Source organism: Podarcis gaigeae (assembly GCF_964106915.1).
Source record: "Podarcis gaigeae genome assembly, chromosome: 16".
Taxonomy (NCBI): Eukaryota; Metazoa; Chordata; class Lepidosauria; order Squamata; family Lacertidae; genus Podarcis; species Podarcis gaigeae.
In genome coordinates, this window is record NC_139693.1 from 31,275,176 (window position 1) to 31,289,919 (window position 14,744).

At 42.0% G+C, this 14,744-nt stretch overlaps 1 protein-coding gene across 3 annotated transcripts; it reads right to left on the reverse strand.

The window, feature by feature from the left end:
• Positions 1-3: 3 nt before the first annotated feature.
• TRMT2A (tRNA methyltransferase 2 homolog A) lies at positions 4-14,030 on the reverse strand. Of its 3 annotated transcripts, none has more exons than XM_083717268.1 (12): positions 13,921-14,030; positions 10,251-10,880; positions 9,232-9,340; positions 8,708-8,889; positions 7,954-8,068; positions 7,520-7,635; positions 6,635-6,746; positions 6,078-6,200; positions 4,908-4,983; positions 2,883-2,999; positions 1,439-1,535; positions 4-997 (listed from the first exon to the last, which is right to left on the reverse strand). In XM_083717268.1, exons 2-12 carry the CDS (start codon positions 10,877-10,879, stop codon positions 733-735), a joined length of 1,941 nt encoding a protein of 646 aa, XP_083573394.1. In that variant the 5' UTR covers position 10,880; positions 13,921-14,030; the 3' UTR covers positions 4-732. The 3 variants fall into 3 exon arrangements, with proteins under 3 accessions (XP_083573394.1, XP_083573395.1, XP_083573396.1); XM_083717269.1 differs by having other exon boundaries at positions 13,909-14,019; XM_083717270.1 differs by lacking the exon at positions 13,921-14,030 and adding an exon at positions 11,235-11,351.
• Positions 14,031-14,744: the final 714 nt, after the last annotated feature.

Sequence of the window (14,744 nt, forward strand, 5' to 3'; positions counted from 1 at the left end):
AAAAATCAATAACTTATTTCATTTATTATATAGTAGCAATTTTAAGCACATACAAACTAGTCCTTGTTGATGTGGACAGAACTCCACATTAAAGCTGAAGTGGCCTAGGCACACAGACATATAGACAATGTAGCATTGCTGAGGCTCCAGAGTTGGGATGCTAGAAATCCCTGTCTCCCTCCTCATTGCAGATAATTCCTCTTCAGACCTGTGTGAACTGGATATTGTGGTACAGTATTTGCTTTTGCATTTACCTCATCTTAAAATAATATTTTGAACATTTATTGAGAAAGCTTGTTACACCATTGGCATATCTGGTTTTGTTAATCATTTACTATCTAAGGTAGCAGTATAGCTTCCCTAGTCATCCCTCACCTTTCTTGTTCCATGATTTAAAAACAAATCAGTTTGGCATAAAAACAAATTAAATTTCATCTCTCTGTGTGTATATACACACATATACAAACATTCTGCCTCCTATAAGCTTTTGACAACTGTAGAGCTACACAATGATGATGCAATCCTTTACCTACTTACCTTGGAGTAAGTCCTATTAAACTTAATGGGAATTCTGAGCAGACACATACAGGATTGCATTGTACAAGTAGTTTTGATAATTGGCCACTATTCCAAAGTCCCAGCAACCACTGTTTCCATTTTCTTAAACAGGACGACAGCTGTTTTGAATTTTAAGAATGAAAATAGGCACAGCCTAGCCAGTTGGCATAAATATCAATTGCTGGAACAGTCAGGGGTTTCCTCTTCTTTAGGCAGGTTTGCATCGCCTTCTTCTGTAGAACCTGCTGTTTCCAATTTCAATTCTGGAATTTCAGTTGAGTTCTGGGCTGCTTCAGAAGGCTTGTCACTTGAATGCTGAACTCTTTCGAAGAAAAACAGCAGCTCGCAATGCATAGTGTGAGGGAAGAGGTCCACGGCTATTGCTTTAACAGGACGAAAAGGGCTTCCTTTGACACGATTCGAAGGAGCTCGGCAAAGGCTACCAAAGAGACCAGTATTAGTCTTACACATTTCTTTATAATTGATTGGGCCAGGAATGGGGTACCAGGCCTGGGGGGCCAAATATCTTATCACTCCAGGCCACATTCCTCACCAGCCCTCCTGGAATGCATAGGTTCAGAAACCTATGAAGCCACACCCACTGTTAGACCCACATCCACTAAGCTCACCCCTCCAAGTTGCCCAAAAGATGATGTGGCTGAAAAGGGCAAAGGTCATTTGCACCGTTCAAAGTCCTTTTAAGTGCCAGGGCTGACTTTCCCACCTCACTTCAGTAAGAGATTTAACTAACCACCTAATCCCCCGGGTTATTAATCTGTTTGAAACATTGAAAATCAATGCTGATTTTTGGGGAGGGGGAAAGAAGGGATCAGTACTTTTTTAAAATTACTCCATCCCACCAGCACCATTGTAAACTCACTCCAGAAAGTTGTTCATGGCAGCTCGAGGATTGCAGGCTACATAAATAAGCTTCTTTATGTGTTCTGCTTTTCGGATTGCAACAATTACTTTGGAATCTGCAGGGGTAACATTTTGACAAAAACTGAAATTAGATTCTTAATGTGACAGCACCGTCGGACATGAAGCAGCTCCACTCTTACAATTAGGGCTGGGCAATATCTGGCTTTCTACATCACTATGTATCACCAGTTAAACATTGTGATATTTTGATATATCATGATACCTGAAATAAGGCTGGAGCTAGCTATGTCATGATAATGTCTGGCCAACTGCAACTACATATGGGTCTATCTATAAAACTGATGTGTCACACTTTTAGATGTTCAAATATAATTCACTATTGAATTTTAGTTGAATGTATACATCGCACAACCCCAAATTGATTGTTAATTTTATTTTCTAAACCAGGCCAAAACAGAAAGAATGGAATGGATAAATTTTAACTGTACAAAATATAAACAAAATGGTATATTTTCATTGCCTGGAAAAACTGCATTTCTTTTATAAACTAAGCCAAACCAGAAAGAATGGATAAAAGTTTACAGAACAAAAAAAATTAAATGAAATTTAATCTTTTGCAAGGAAAGTTTGCATTTTGGCGTTCTCTGGCTATAGAGATGCCTTTTGTATTTGCAGAACTCTGGGTAATTTCCCCCCATTTTCTTAAGTTTGAGTCCCCTAAAATAGGGGGCGTCTTATACAAGAGGGTGTGTTATACATGGAAAAGTACGGTATTTCTTGTTGCTGCAGGAGGCAGGAAAGAGCTGTCTGAGGTGGAGTTAGCAAGGGCTGCACACACAGGAAGAAGCATCGGCTTCCTGGTTTTTGCAGTATTGTGATATTTTAATGCCACAAATACAATATGCAATAAATTGCAAAGTCGTTTTTAAAAAAACTGTTATCACAATTTGATCTAAAACCTGATATCAGACAATATATCCATTTATAGCACAGCCCTAGTTACAATACAAACCATATTTCTCCACCCTGAACCCATCCATCATAACAAAGAATGGGGAAAGGACCCAAGTGATCCATATTATTAAACTGTGGCGAATAGTTGACATCAGAAAAGTATGTAGTCTACATTGAAATTAGAAGAGGTTATGTGCTCCTCTGCTAGCCAGCAAAAAATAGGTTTATTTTTAACTAACAATATTCTTTGAAGTCATCAACCAAACTTTCCTGCCTGAAAGGAGCTAATGCTGTATTTCTGCACCCAAGGATTCCACAGCTGATCTGCAGAACCAGAAACACTTTCCCTTTGTTTTATTCTCAGTGCTGAACTCACTGCCCACCAGCACATCTCCCCATTTACTTTTGTCACTACTGCTCACTATGTTGCACACCTCCATCTCTATTCAAACTATTCTACTAAAAGAAGGTCACAAAACAAAACTCACGCAGCCCTGCTCGAGGAGGATCTACAATCGTAATAGAATTCTGCAGTTCCAGGAAGTTAACAAGGTAAGGAACAAGATCTTCAGCCTTTCCACAGTGGAATTCAACATTATTCAGCTCTGGAGAGGGAAAACACATCCAAAACAGTGTAACACATTTGCTTATTTACACATGCCCCATCAATATTTCCTTTAATAACTGATGCTTGCAACTGTCAGTTTTTCATGTCCATGCTGGTTGAAAAAATATTAATACAGTTCCTCTGAAGTAAATGTTTACCTCATCCACAATTAAGTGCAAAACAAGTCTCACTTAAAATACAGAATTTCATTCGCTCCTCAATTTAATTTTTTTTTTTTAACAAGTCAAAGTAACCTACTTCAGGATCAATATGCAGTTTCATGATAAAGCCTCTAAGGTAGGCAACTTGTTCAGGCACAGAGACCTCCATCAGAAACATGGCTAAGGCCATGATTGCAGGTGGTTGATTTAAACTACATGCATTGCTGCATGAACTATAGGGGCACTATCTACTGTTCCAAAATAGGATACACAGAAAGTCAAAAGTAACAGGGCTGGGAAAGCTCTGCCCATTCCCCTAGAGAAATGTTGCTGGTCAGAATAAACTGTACAGTGCTGGCTAGATGGGTCAGTGGTCAGACTATTGATTTATTTAGTAACCAAAAAATCTTAATATATTTTACAGTAAAAGTTTTAGGTCATAACTCACATCCTTCTGCTTTATTAACTGCTACCTATAGCCTGCATACTCTCACTAAATAACTGCAAGCAGCTTGGGTACAGTAACCAGACAGTACCTGCAAAAAATTAGTGATTTTAACACCTTCGTAACACAGGGCCACTCTGTGTTAAAGTATTATTGTCACTCAGAAACAGGGCCGTTTAGCATATGCGCCGCCGGGGTGCAAAGTTCTGCCCAGCTCCTCCAAATTTCGTTTAGCCCCCAAATTAACATTTATTATGCCTTATGTCCCTATTACCATTTGATAAAATAGCGCTCATGCTTGCGTGGCTCCAAAAGGGAGGGTTTTTGTGTGTTTTTTGTTTAAAACCAGCTTTTCTAAAGAAGACAAAGAACACATTGGAAGTCGGTGTAAAGACTCCACGCATGTGCTTACAAACGTAGGGAGGTGTCTGAAAGATGAGATCGGCGGGCATTGTGTGCATGCGTGGGAGAGCCATCTCCAGCAGCCTTTCATTGTGGGAACAACCTTATTTCTAGAGGAGCTGGGAGGGCCTTTGCAAGAGCGTGTATACGAGTTCTTCCAGAGACTAGGCGTGCTCCCATCGCTAGATAGGCGCATTCTCTTTCTGTCTGTCCCTCTTTCCTGACACTCCCCCTCTTCCCAGCTTTGGTGAGCGAAACTTTCCAGAGAACTCTCCCTGCAGCAATATTAGCAGGCAGGCGGCGCGAGATTGGGCGCCTGGTGCCCCCCCCCCCGAATTCAATGGCCAGGTGCCCCACACCCCTGGGTAAAGACGGCCCTGCTCAGAAACCAGACCACTTCTGCTGGTGTGTACCTGCTTTTGTGAACAAAGGTTTCAGAAAGTGATCTCTTGGGTCTCTACATAAGGGGAAGACTAACAGATAATGATGGAGGTCTTCCATCTGAGGTTGACCACAAATACAAAGTCTGTCTGTGTATGTTGTAGTGCCCATCCAAGACTGTAGTGGGCATCACTTGAAACACAGCTCAATAATGCTTTTTTTAAGGAAGCTGGTCAGATTTCTTAAGGAGAAATGCTCTGCTCTCAAGAGGGGATACCAAGAGAAAACCTGGTGCTCCTAATTAGTTGCAGGTTCCTTCTGAATTTTAACCAGAAGAGCCAATCCCTTAGTTGACATTTATTCAAGGTCAACACAGAGCTCAGTTCTGGCAAATAATAATCGTCTAAAACATCTTGACAAGCTGCTTTCCAATAGTCAAGGAAAAAAGAATTGGGACAGAAGAGACTTAATAATGAGAGCTGTCTTTAAAGTCTGAGATATGCTTTCTTTTACCAACCATTAAGCTGAGCATTCACTTTGGCATCTTCAATAGCTTCTTGACAAAGTTCAATTCCAATAACTTTCTTCACTTTCTGTAGAACGAAAGCAATAATGTACAGTTTTACATTTTTAGTTGAATACCAAGCAAAATAAATATGGATATTGCAACTTGAGGAGCTATCTTGTTAGGCTACTTCAACCTTTTTGTGTGTTCCCACTCCACAGAGTTGAACTAGACTTGAAAACAGGTTTACAGAGGGGCTGTTTGCAGTTAATCTAAACCTCTCGAAACAAAAAAATAGTTACAAAAATAAGCAGAGCTAGTGCTTAGAGGGACCTTAGAGAGTGTCTCAGTTTTAAACCTGAGAGGCTGACGAAAAGATTAGGTTTGCCAGGAAGCCAGGAAAAGGAGGAGGAGCAAGAGGAAAGGATTAGTTGTTCTGCCTTTACCCTGGCCCCAGCAACACAAAGAAAACTGCACCCCAAAATCTATCAAACCATATCATAGATGAGCCTAGGGGCCAAAAAGAAAAATACACTTGGGTGACCTTGTCAGGACCACAACATACAATTTAAACCTTTCCCCTCATATCCCAATACCAATAAACACCCCCCTCCAAATCTGCAACTGACACCATCAGCAGTTTCCCTCCTGGAACTAATGACACTTTTGCGGGTGGGGTTAATGTGCCTTCTTGACCCTGATCCCCCCCACAGCTGCTACGTTTAAAGAAAAAAGATATATTAAGTGCAATTACAGAGTGGTATCCAATTTATACTTGTGCAAGGATTTATGCTTGCACAATAGAACCTCCTGCTCTCTCCACCTGGCCACATACACCCTCCCCAAATCTGCTGCAGAAGGTTCGTGAAAACCCCCAGAACAAATTTAGGAGGCATTTGTTCCTAAATTTGTGCTAATGTAATGAGAGGTTTAGCACTACTTCGGATACAAGCCATATTTAAAGTAACATCTATGCTGGCTCTAAGATCATTCATTTTGCAATAGTAGTCATAATTTTACTACTTATTTTGTTAGTTTTCAGTTTTCCAGAACACAGGGCATGCAGTTAGCTACCCACATGGCGAGACTACTTGTTGGGTGACCTTTGTTCTTTGAATTAGTACTTTTAAGAGACAAAAGCAATACCAAAGGGCATATGTCCCTTGAAAGATGTTATTTCACCTTGGCAAGCGAAATACCAATTGATCCAGTTCCACAGCAAACATCCATCACAGTCGTCTCCTCGTTCACCTGGGTCCATTCCTGGATGACTGAATACAGAACCTCAGCAGCCTGTGTGTTTACCTACAGAATTTCAACATAGGGTGTCAGTATTCAGCAGGCAGGTAGCATGTCAAAGGCTAAAATCTACTCTACAGCATTACAGTATATACTGCTCCTTACCCAAGTTTTTAATTTTTTTAAAGTCAGAGCATGATTAGCCATTATACTTGAAACCTCTGACTGTGCTGCTGCCTGAACACGCTACTGTTTAAAAAGTGTGCAAGTTGATGAAATGTGTGTTTGAAAAATACACCACTGCTGATTTCTTGATTCCAGAGTTTTTTACAATGAACTCCAGATTTCACAAATGGCTTTCCGGATATTTCAGAAGGACAATGAGGAGGTTCTACCATTCTCTCCCACTGTTTATCGAGTACCTCGCTATAAGCAAAACTCAATCAACAAGAGATTTCAACTTCTACAAAACACTTAAGCCCAATGCTTTAAATGCTTACTTGGAAAAAAGCATGGGGAGAAATCCGGAACTTTAGCCCAAGAAGATCTTCATATATATACTTGTCACCAGCAACGTGCTCCAAGGTCAAATCTTCACGATTGGGTGATTTTCTTGTGGGAGAAGAGGGAGGGAGCAAGAAACTGTTTAAATCATTATCCTTCCTTTGCATCCTAATCTTCTAAAGTGCATTCAGATGCAATAGTATAGATAACCAATTCAAGCAAAAAAGCTGTAAAGATCTAGGGACTTTTTTGAACGCATTTATTCTGTATTTCTTTAGCAGGAACACACAGCTGTGCAAGCTCAAAAAACGCTGGTCTTAATGGGATTTAGATATGCATGACTGAACTGACATGCCCTTTCTCTGTGTGATATCATCCAAGAAAGCTACTCAAAGGAATGGCAAACACAAAACAGTAAGAGAAAAATACAAATAGTTACATTTCAGCATGCACGGAATATCGACTCCCAGCACTAATGCTCATAAAAACAATCACCAGGAACAACAGCTCCTTACTATGGGTGACTTTAATTTTTACTGAATTTATGTTTGACCATATCCATTAGTGTTTAATGGATCCTGGGATACTGATTTATAGGCTGCTTAGTGTTTTGAATCTTACTATTTTTATGGCAGTTTTTATTAGGTATCATCCAACGCAAGTCATTATCAGGGTAGACCATTTAAATCAATCAAGCTAAGTAACTTAGGTCCATTGATTTAAATGGTTCTACTCTGAGAATTATTTGTATTGGATGTCACCCACTGTTGTCATAGATTCAAGTGCCTTAATGGCCGAGACTGCAGCTCAAGTTCTAAAACTCTGGTACACCATACATTACACTGTCATACTAAGTTTCTTTTTTGAGATGCAACAATCACCTTTGACCTTCCTGCACAAAGTAGAGAGAAGTTATTCCACTGTCCTTTCCAATGCCTTCTGTGAAGTACTTAGCCATAGAAGTTTGCAGTTCTGCAAGCTCTTTTTCATTTAGTTTCTAGACATTTAAAAAAAGAAAAGAAAATTAATGCTTAAGGTGCTTAATTTTACAAACTTCAAAGAAAAATGTTGCTGCAGGTTACAGGTGTAGTGAAGAACTATGGGATAACAGCATATGTATGCTTGTACTTATTTAAATAGTGCACCCTCCATAACACATATGAGGACACACTTCCCTTTAAAACATTGTGTCACTGTTAGTTTCACAAAATACATTTCCAGAATCAGGAAAAACTGTAACGATTAGGAGTTTCTGAAATGCCTGCTTTACAAGCATGCACTTGTTTCCCCTTATTACATAAATCATATTCAGTACCTGTGGATTAAAATAAGCAATTGCCATGATGTGGCCATTTCTACTAGTGCGAACTGTTAGCTGTTTCCAGTGACCTTTGTAGGTTTCTGGGCTGTAGACACCATAGGATGTAGACCTGTAATTTTGAAATTCTTGGTTACTAAACTTGGATTTTAAAAAGCATAATGCTAAAAAAAAATCTGCTAGGAAACTGCCACATTAAACTAGGAGACTGATCCTGAACATTATAATTTTTTGGATGATGACATGTAAATATCTGCATTGCATCAATTTTCACAGTGATCTGCTCATATCACTTGACCAAAAATGGATTCTGTGTACTAACTGCTGCAAATGTACACACACTGTAAGTTCCCCTCTTTCTCTCCTTGGAAAAACTAATGTCTATCAAAAGGCTCCCACTTAGCCTTCTTTGGTACAGTCCCTCAAGGAATTCACAAAGGCAATGTTGAGCTTTGCGGTTAAGTTGGGCTTTATTTATCTATATAGTGCCATTAACGTATATGGCAAAGCACAAGAGGGCAGGTCCCTGCCTCAAAGGATGTCTGACAGTAGACAACAGCAGGAAGAGAAGGCAATGGAGACAGGGGTAAACAAGAGAAGAACAGGCAATTATTTCATTTACATATACTAAAGGCTTAGTTCCAGTATAGCACAGGAACTAGTAGGTTGTGCCAAAGGTTTCACAGAAAAGGTAAATTTTATACAGGCAAGGTGTTTAGGATTCTGTCATCCAGTCCAACGGAGGACTCACCTTATGTAATCTTGAAAAGCCTTTGCTACCTTTTTGGTTACAGCAGGAATGTGAATGGTGTCAAATGGTTCCACTACAGCACATGTTCCACCCTTGTATTTGCCAAGGCGAAAGCCCACGGTTTTATCTTCTTGATTTGGGCCTATGCCGATCAAAAATTCACATTTGTTGCGGTACTCAGTCTAAATGTAAAGTAAGGGAAAATTTAGAATGCCTATCCGACTCCTCTGGAATCTGACATGCTTGCTACTTCCATCCATAAACATTTGTTGCAAATTACAGTATTAAAACAGGTTGGGCTAAATGAGTACTAAAATAATACATATGGTAATAAGCTATCCATTCCAGAATTCCAGAATTCTATGCCCAGTACTGCAACATGCTACCAGATTAAAGGCGCCCACCCAAAAATTACACAGCTTAGGTTATGGACTATGGACAGTGCAGTAGTAAGGCTAACCCGGTCCTTCCATGCCTATGATTCATTTCCTCACACTTCATAAGCAGTTCCTGAGATGTATGACCTGTAATGGTGATGCTTTCACTCCTTCCAGGGAGCAACACAGGCCACCGCACTTCTCCTTCTGCATGAAAAGCCATGGTAGAAGAGCTCGGTTGTTGTTCCCTATGTCCCTGTAAAACAATTTGATCGTTCATGATAATCAGAGCAAAAATAATCAATGAACATTATGCCCTCCCCTGCACAAATACCTATGAATTTGACCATTGGTGTTTATTTATAAAGCACCTAAAATTATTAAGATGCGGCACCAAGATCTAAAAATGGAACAGGCTCAGCCCTTTTGTCCTACAGCAGGCACCCCCAACCTGCGGCCCTCCAGATGTTTTGGCCTACAATTCCCATGATCCCTAGCTAACAGGACCAGGGGTCAGGGATGATGGGAATTGTAGTCGAAAACATCTGGAGGGGCTGAAGGTTGGGGATGCCTGGTCTTACAATGTATGGCAGCATGTGATGAGAAGAGCATCTCAGAGCATTTTGGGACGAAATATAAAAGCAAAATAAAAAACCTCACACATTTCTAAAGTATTTATTGCAAATATGCAAACTGCAGTTTGAGAATAGAAGCCAGAAAATCCACATCTCAGCACATTGAAGCAGAAGAATACTGAGATTTATCAGCTTCATTCCCACTGATGCTGAGGCTAAAACCAGCTTGGTTTCTTGGACTGTGCTTGCGCTGTCTCAGAAATCTTTCTGAATACATGCAAGTGAGACCTGCAACAAAGTGCTGCAGTGTGGAGTGTTTCTGTTCAGGGTACTCACTCCTGCTTCCACTCTCCCAAGCAGGCAGGCAGTCAGCATTCTGTGCCTATTGAGCAGGCTCGGTTCTCAGTGCACTGTTCTGGAGATGCACCCTTCATTTCCATTCCCACCCTCCCCAATTGCACTTCTGCAAGTCTTGGAGCTGATATGTTCCCTCCTGTACCTGGATGGTGCCATTTTGGCTACACGAGTGTTGGCATTCTAAACAGAAGAAATGGAGAAAATCATAATATTTATTACAAACAGAAAAATTACCTTGTCAGTTTCAGCAGCACTTGCTCACATTCTTCCTTCTTCCTTGCCAGCTGCTCCTCATATGGGATATTCCACAAAGGGGTCACCACATCTGCTATCTGCTTACTCAGAGGCTCTTCTTTGCCATTATTTGAAGCCAAACACTTTGCTGCTGCCTGCTCTTTCATCTCCTCTCCCCCCTCCTCTTCTCTTTTCCTCTTCTTTATGATGGGATCAGCCTTTGGTTTTGCAAGTTTCACAGTTAAGTTTCGGTTCTTCCACTGGGCCCCATGAAGAACCCTCATAGCTCTGTCCCTACCCTCCTCACTCTTAAAGGTGACAAATGCAAAAGTCTGTCTCGCAAACAGTTTTATCTTGTGAGGGGTAAGGCCATATTTGGCAAGGAACTTCTTTACTTCGTTAAAACCAATATATTTGGGGAGGTTTTGAATTTCTACTTTATAGATCTCTGACGTAAACAAGCCATCTTTAATATATCTATATATGCTGGAAGTATCTGAAGTGTTCGCCGTGTTGTTTTCTTCTCCCACATCTTCATTTGTTAGATTTTCAGTTGCACTCTCCGTTTCCACAAGAGGAACTGCAGTTTGTGTGTCAGTAAAGCACGCACCACTGATGTCTTCCATCATTCTGTGGAGAACAGTAACAGAATTAATTATTCTAGGGCAAAATGTGTTAAATGCTTAGCCAAATCATGTTTAGTTAAGCCTCATCGGCAAAAATCAAACCCACTAGGTTTTCCTCTGTGTTGGAATTGACAAAAAGGTGAAATTATCAAGTTCTAGATGAATTAAGTTTAGCCATAGCAGTTATTTCTTCTATAAGCTGTCAGTGTGCTGAAGGACAGGTCCCTGCCCTTAAGGATCTTACAATCTAAAATTTGGAGAAGAAAAAAAGGAAGAGGAGAGAAGTGGAGGCAGAGGTACATAGGGAAAAACAATATTATTATTTTAGCTGCACATTTAGGTTTGGCTCCATGCTTACCTGCACAGCCAACAATCAAATTTCAAGAAACTAAAGGGGGATGTACATATGGCAGCTTTAATCCACAGGTAACATGTTAAAGAGGGACACGGGTGGCGCTGTGGGTTAAACCACAGAGCCTAGCCTTTGAAATCGCCTCCAGACGTGTTTAACGACCTTGAGCCTTTGATGAGGCTCCAAGGCACGTCCTCCCAGCAGATCATCAAAACAGCACAGGGAAGGATGAGACACTATGAGCTACATTTTTACAGAGTTTATTTCTAAGCTACACAGACAGCTAAGAAATATACATCCTCTCTCTATCGAAGCAGATAGCAACTGAACAAAGGAACAAAGGAAACATGAAACCACTAACGTCACATCCCGTCTCCCTTTCCCGTGAGACTGCAAGGTCTCTGGAATGTAAACATAGTCCTGTGACTCCACGCAGCTGCACAATGAGAAACAGAAACTAATAGTTGGCAGTTTGAATCCCCACGAAGGGCGGTGAGCTCCTGTTGCTCGGTTCCAGCTCCTGCCAACCTAGCAGTTCGAAAGCACGTCAAAGTGCAAGTAGATAAATAGGTACCGCTCTGGCGGGAAGGTAAACAGTGTTTCCGTGCACTGCTCTGGTTCACCAGAAGCGGCTTAGTCATGCTGGCCACATGGCCCGGAAGCTGAACGCCAGCCCCCTTGGCCAATAAAGTGAGAGTCGTCCGCGACTGGACCTAATGGCCAGGGGTACCTTTACCTTTAACATGTTAAAAAGCAGGCCTTGCCATACCAAAGTGTGATCATATCTCTTGGCTGCCTCGTGGCAAGTTGGACTGATGAAATATAATCAGGCTACATGTTAAAACACAAGAACAGTACTAGCAAAACTAGTACCAACTCTCACTGCGCACTAACAACCCAGCAGTGTATTGGAGGATGGAGGAGACTGTCTAAGGAAAGGTTTGTTTTACAATAAGTTATAGCACACATAGCAGCACTGAGGTATCTGCCATATTAATAATATGATTAATGTCTCAAAAGCAAGACGCATCCCACTCCGACAGGCTGCAATCCTATGCACACCCATCTAGAAGTGCACACAGTGGGGCTTACCTATGTGGAGTAGAGATTACAAGAGATGACCAACATGGTGCTGTACTACAATTTCCATTATCACCAACTGTTGGCTACACTGCCTGGGCCTTGATGGGAACTGCGAGTTCAACAACACCTGATGGGTTAGAGCAGGCGTGGGGGACCACTGGCCTGGCTGCCTCCTTCCCTCCCTCCACTTGCTGCTTTCCTTTCTGCCTCCTTCCTCCTTCCCTTCCTTTCCCCCCCTGCAATTCTTCCACTAGGGCCAACTGGGGAGGAGCCCTGCAGGGCTGTGCAATGGCCCACACCAGCAACCAGATTCCTCTATTGAGGCGCCCAGAGAAGCCTGGCCACCCAGAGCAGCAGAGAAGTGGCCCAGGGAGGCCAGGATGGTGGAGAAGAGCGATTTTTGTGCACCCACCCCCACCCCACCCCGGAACCTGTGCCCTCAGCAGGGGGCATCTTAACTAACCTCTAGGTACCCCCCCTGGACAGTGGCCAGAGACCCCTTCCAAGTCTATAGCACTGTTCATTCCATTAAATTTATACGCCGCTTGTTTTCGTTAAGTTCATACGCCTCAACAGAGTTTGCAAAAAGATAAAACAGTAAAACTGAGGAAGGTTTGCAACCCTATTTTAAAACATTCAAAAGTTTAAATACTAAAAGGCAGACTAAGATTACGTCGACTTTCTAAGCGCCTGGGTAGGCTTGTCTTAAACAAGGGTGGTAAGTACTAATACATCCCAGTAGTGATGTATGGAAGTGAGAGCTGGCCCATAAAGGCTGATTGCCGAAGAATTGATGCTTTTGAATTATGGTGCTGGAGACTCTTGAGAGGCCCATGGACTGCAAGAAGAACAAACCTATCCATTCTGAAGGAAATCAGCCCTGAGTGCTCACTGGAAGGACAGATCCTGAAGCTGAGGCTCCAATACTCATGAGAAGAGAAGACTCCCTGGAAAAGACCCTGATGTTGGGAAAGATGGAGGGCACAAGAAGGGAACGACAGAGGACGAGATGGTTGGACAGTGTTCTCGAAGCTACCAGCATGAGTTTGACCAAACTGCGGGAGGCAGTGGAAGACAGGAGTGCCTGGCGTGCTTTGGTCCAGGGGGTCACGAAGAGTCGGACACGACTAAACAACAACAAGCACTAATAAACGGTTCTCCCTCACCCATGTCCCTCCTTTCATCCTCTCACAACAACCCTATAAGGTAGGTCAGCCTGAGAGAGTGAGCGGGGGATGTGTGTGCTTGAACATTGCAGCTCCCTAGCCCTAGCTCACCATTGACTTTTATGATGATGACGATTAAGGAAAATGACCCCATGCTTTTTTGGGGGGGCCTCCGCCAAACCCACCACCACCACAGGGGGAGCCACGCGCCGAGGCGATACAGGAGCCATACGCGCGCAACGCAGCAGACGACCACCCTTAAAATAAAATAAAAACCTCCTCCCCGCCATCCTCCTTGCAACGAGGCCACTTATTCCTCCGGCGCCCCCCCCCCCCCCCGCAGAGGTACGAACCCGCGTAGGCAGCCCCTCGCGCGAGCCAAGCCATTTTGTAAGAGCTTCTGCGCATCCCCCTCCCCAACCCCACCCCACCCCGTTACTCACATCTCTCGGCGGCGAAGGAGGAGGCCTCGTCAGGCAGCGGGACTCGGCCAAGCAGGGAGGGAGGGGATGGAGGAAAGGGGCGGGGCGACGAAGAGCGCCGGTGACGTCACTGCCGCGCACGCGCGGGAGACCGTCCGTTTGAAAAAAATACTTTGGTTCTCCCGTTTGAGGTTCGGTTCCTCCTCTCTCTGTGTCATCGACATTATTAATTATTGCTGTACTGTATTGCATTTTTAAATTATTATTATTATTAAAGTATTATTTCTATTGTTTGGTGTTTTGTTTTTTCCCCCACTTTTTAGGTTCCGATTTCCCCTCTCCCTATCGTCATTATTACATCAAACAAAAACTTGTTTTATTAATTATCGTCATTACATTAAAAACAAAACTTATTATCTGAAGAAGTGTGCATGCACACGAAAGCTCATACCAATAACAAACTTAGCTGGTCTCTAAGGTGCTACTGGAAGGATTTTTATTATTATTATTAAACTATGGTTTTTATGTTTTTAGGTTATATTATTTCCTTTCATGCCATCTTCCTTTTGGTTCGATTCCACATTGTCATTATTATTTATTATTACTTTTAAAAAAAACACTTAAAAAATTTAAGCATGATTTTTATTGTTTTATTCTGCCTTTCTTTTTTTAAAAAAAAAACATAGGGCGCCGAGAGAATCCATGGGTAGCCTCATAATAAATGCGCTGAACACTTTTGTGTTCAATACATTGTATCCACCCGTAAAATAAATAAAAACTTAAAATTAAAAAAGTTATAAGCGAAGATGCCAGAGCCGTTCCGCCCTTTTCCCGCTCTTTCCCAT

What these genes read in the sequence shown, in the direction of transcription:
- TRMT2A (XM_083717268.1), bottom strand. Translation starts at nt 10,879, where the DNA reads ATGATGGAAGACATCAGTGGTGCGTGCTTTACTGACACACAAACTGCA. An exon ending in GCTTTTCAAGATTACATAAG is followed by an intron (nt 8,069 to 8,707) that starts GTGAGTCCTCCG and finishes TCAAAATTACAG; the next exon opens with GTCTACATCCTATGGTGTCT. An exon ending in GCCATGAACAACTTTCTGGA is followed by an intron (nt 998 to 1,438) that starts GTGAGTTTACAA and finishes TCTCTTTGGTAG; the next exon opens with CCTTTGCCGAGCTCCTTCGA.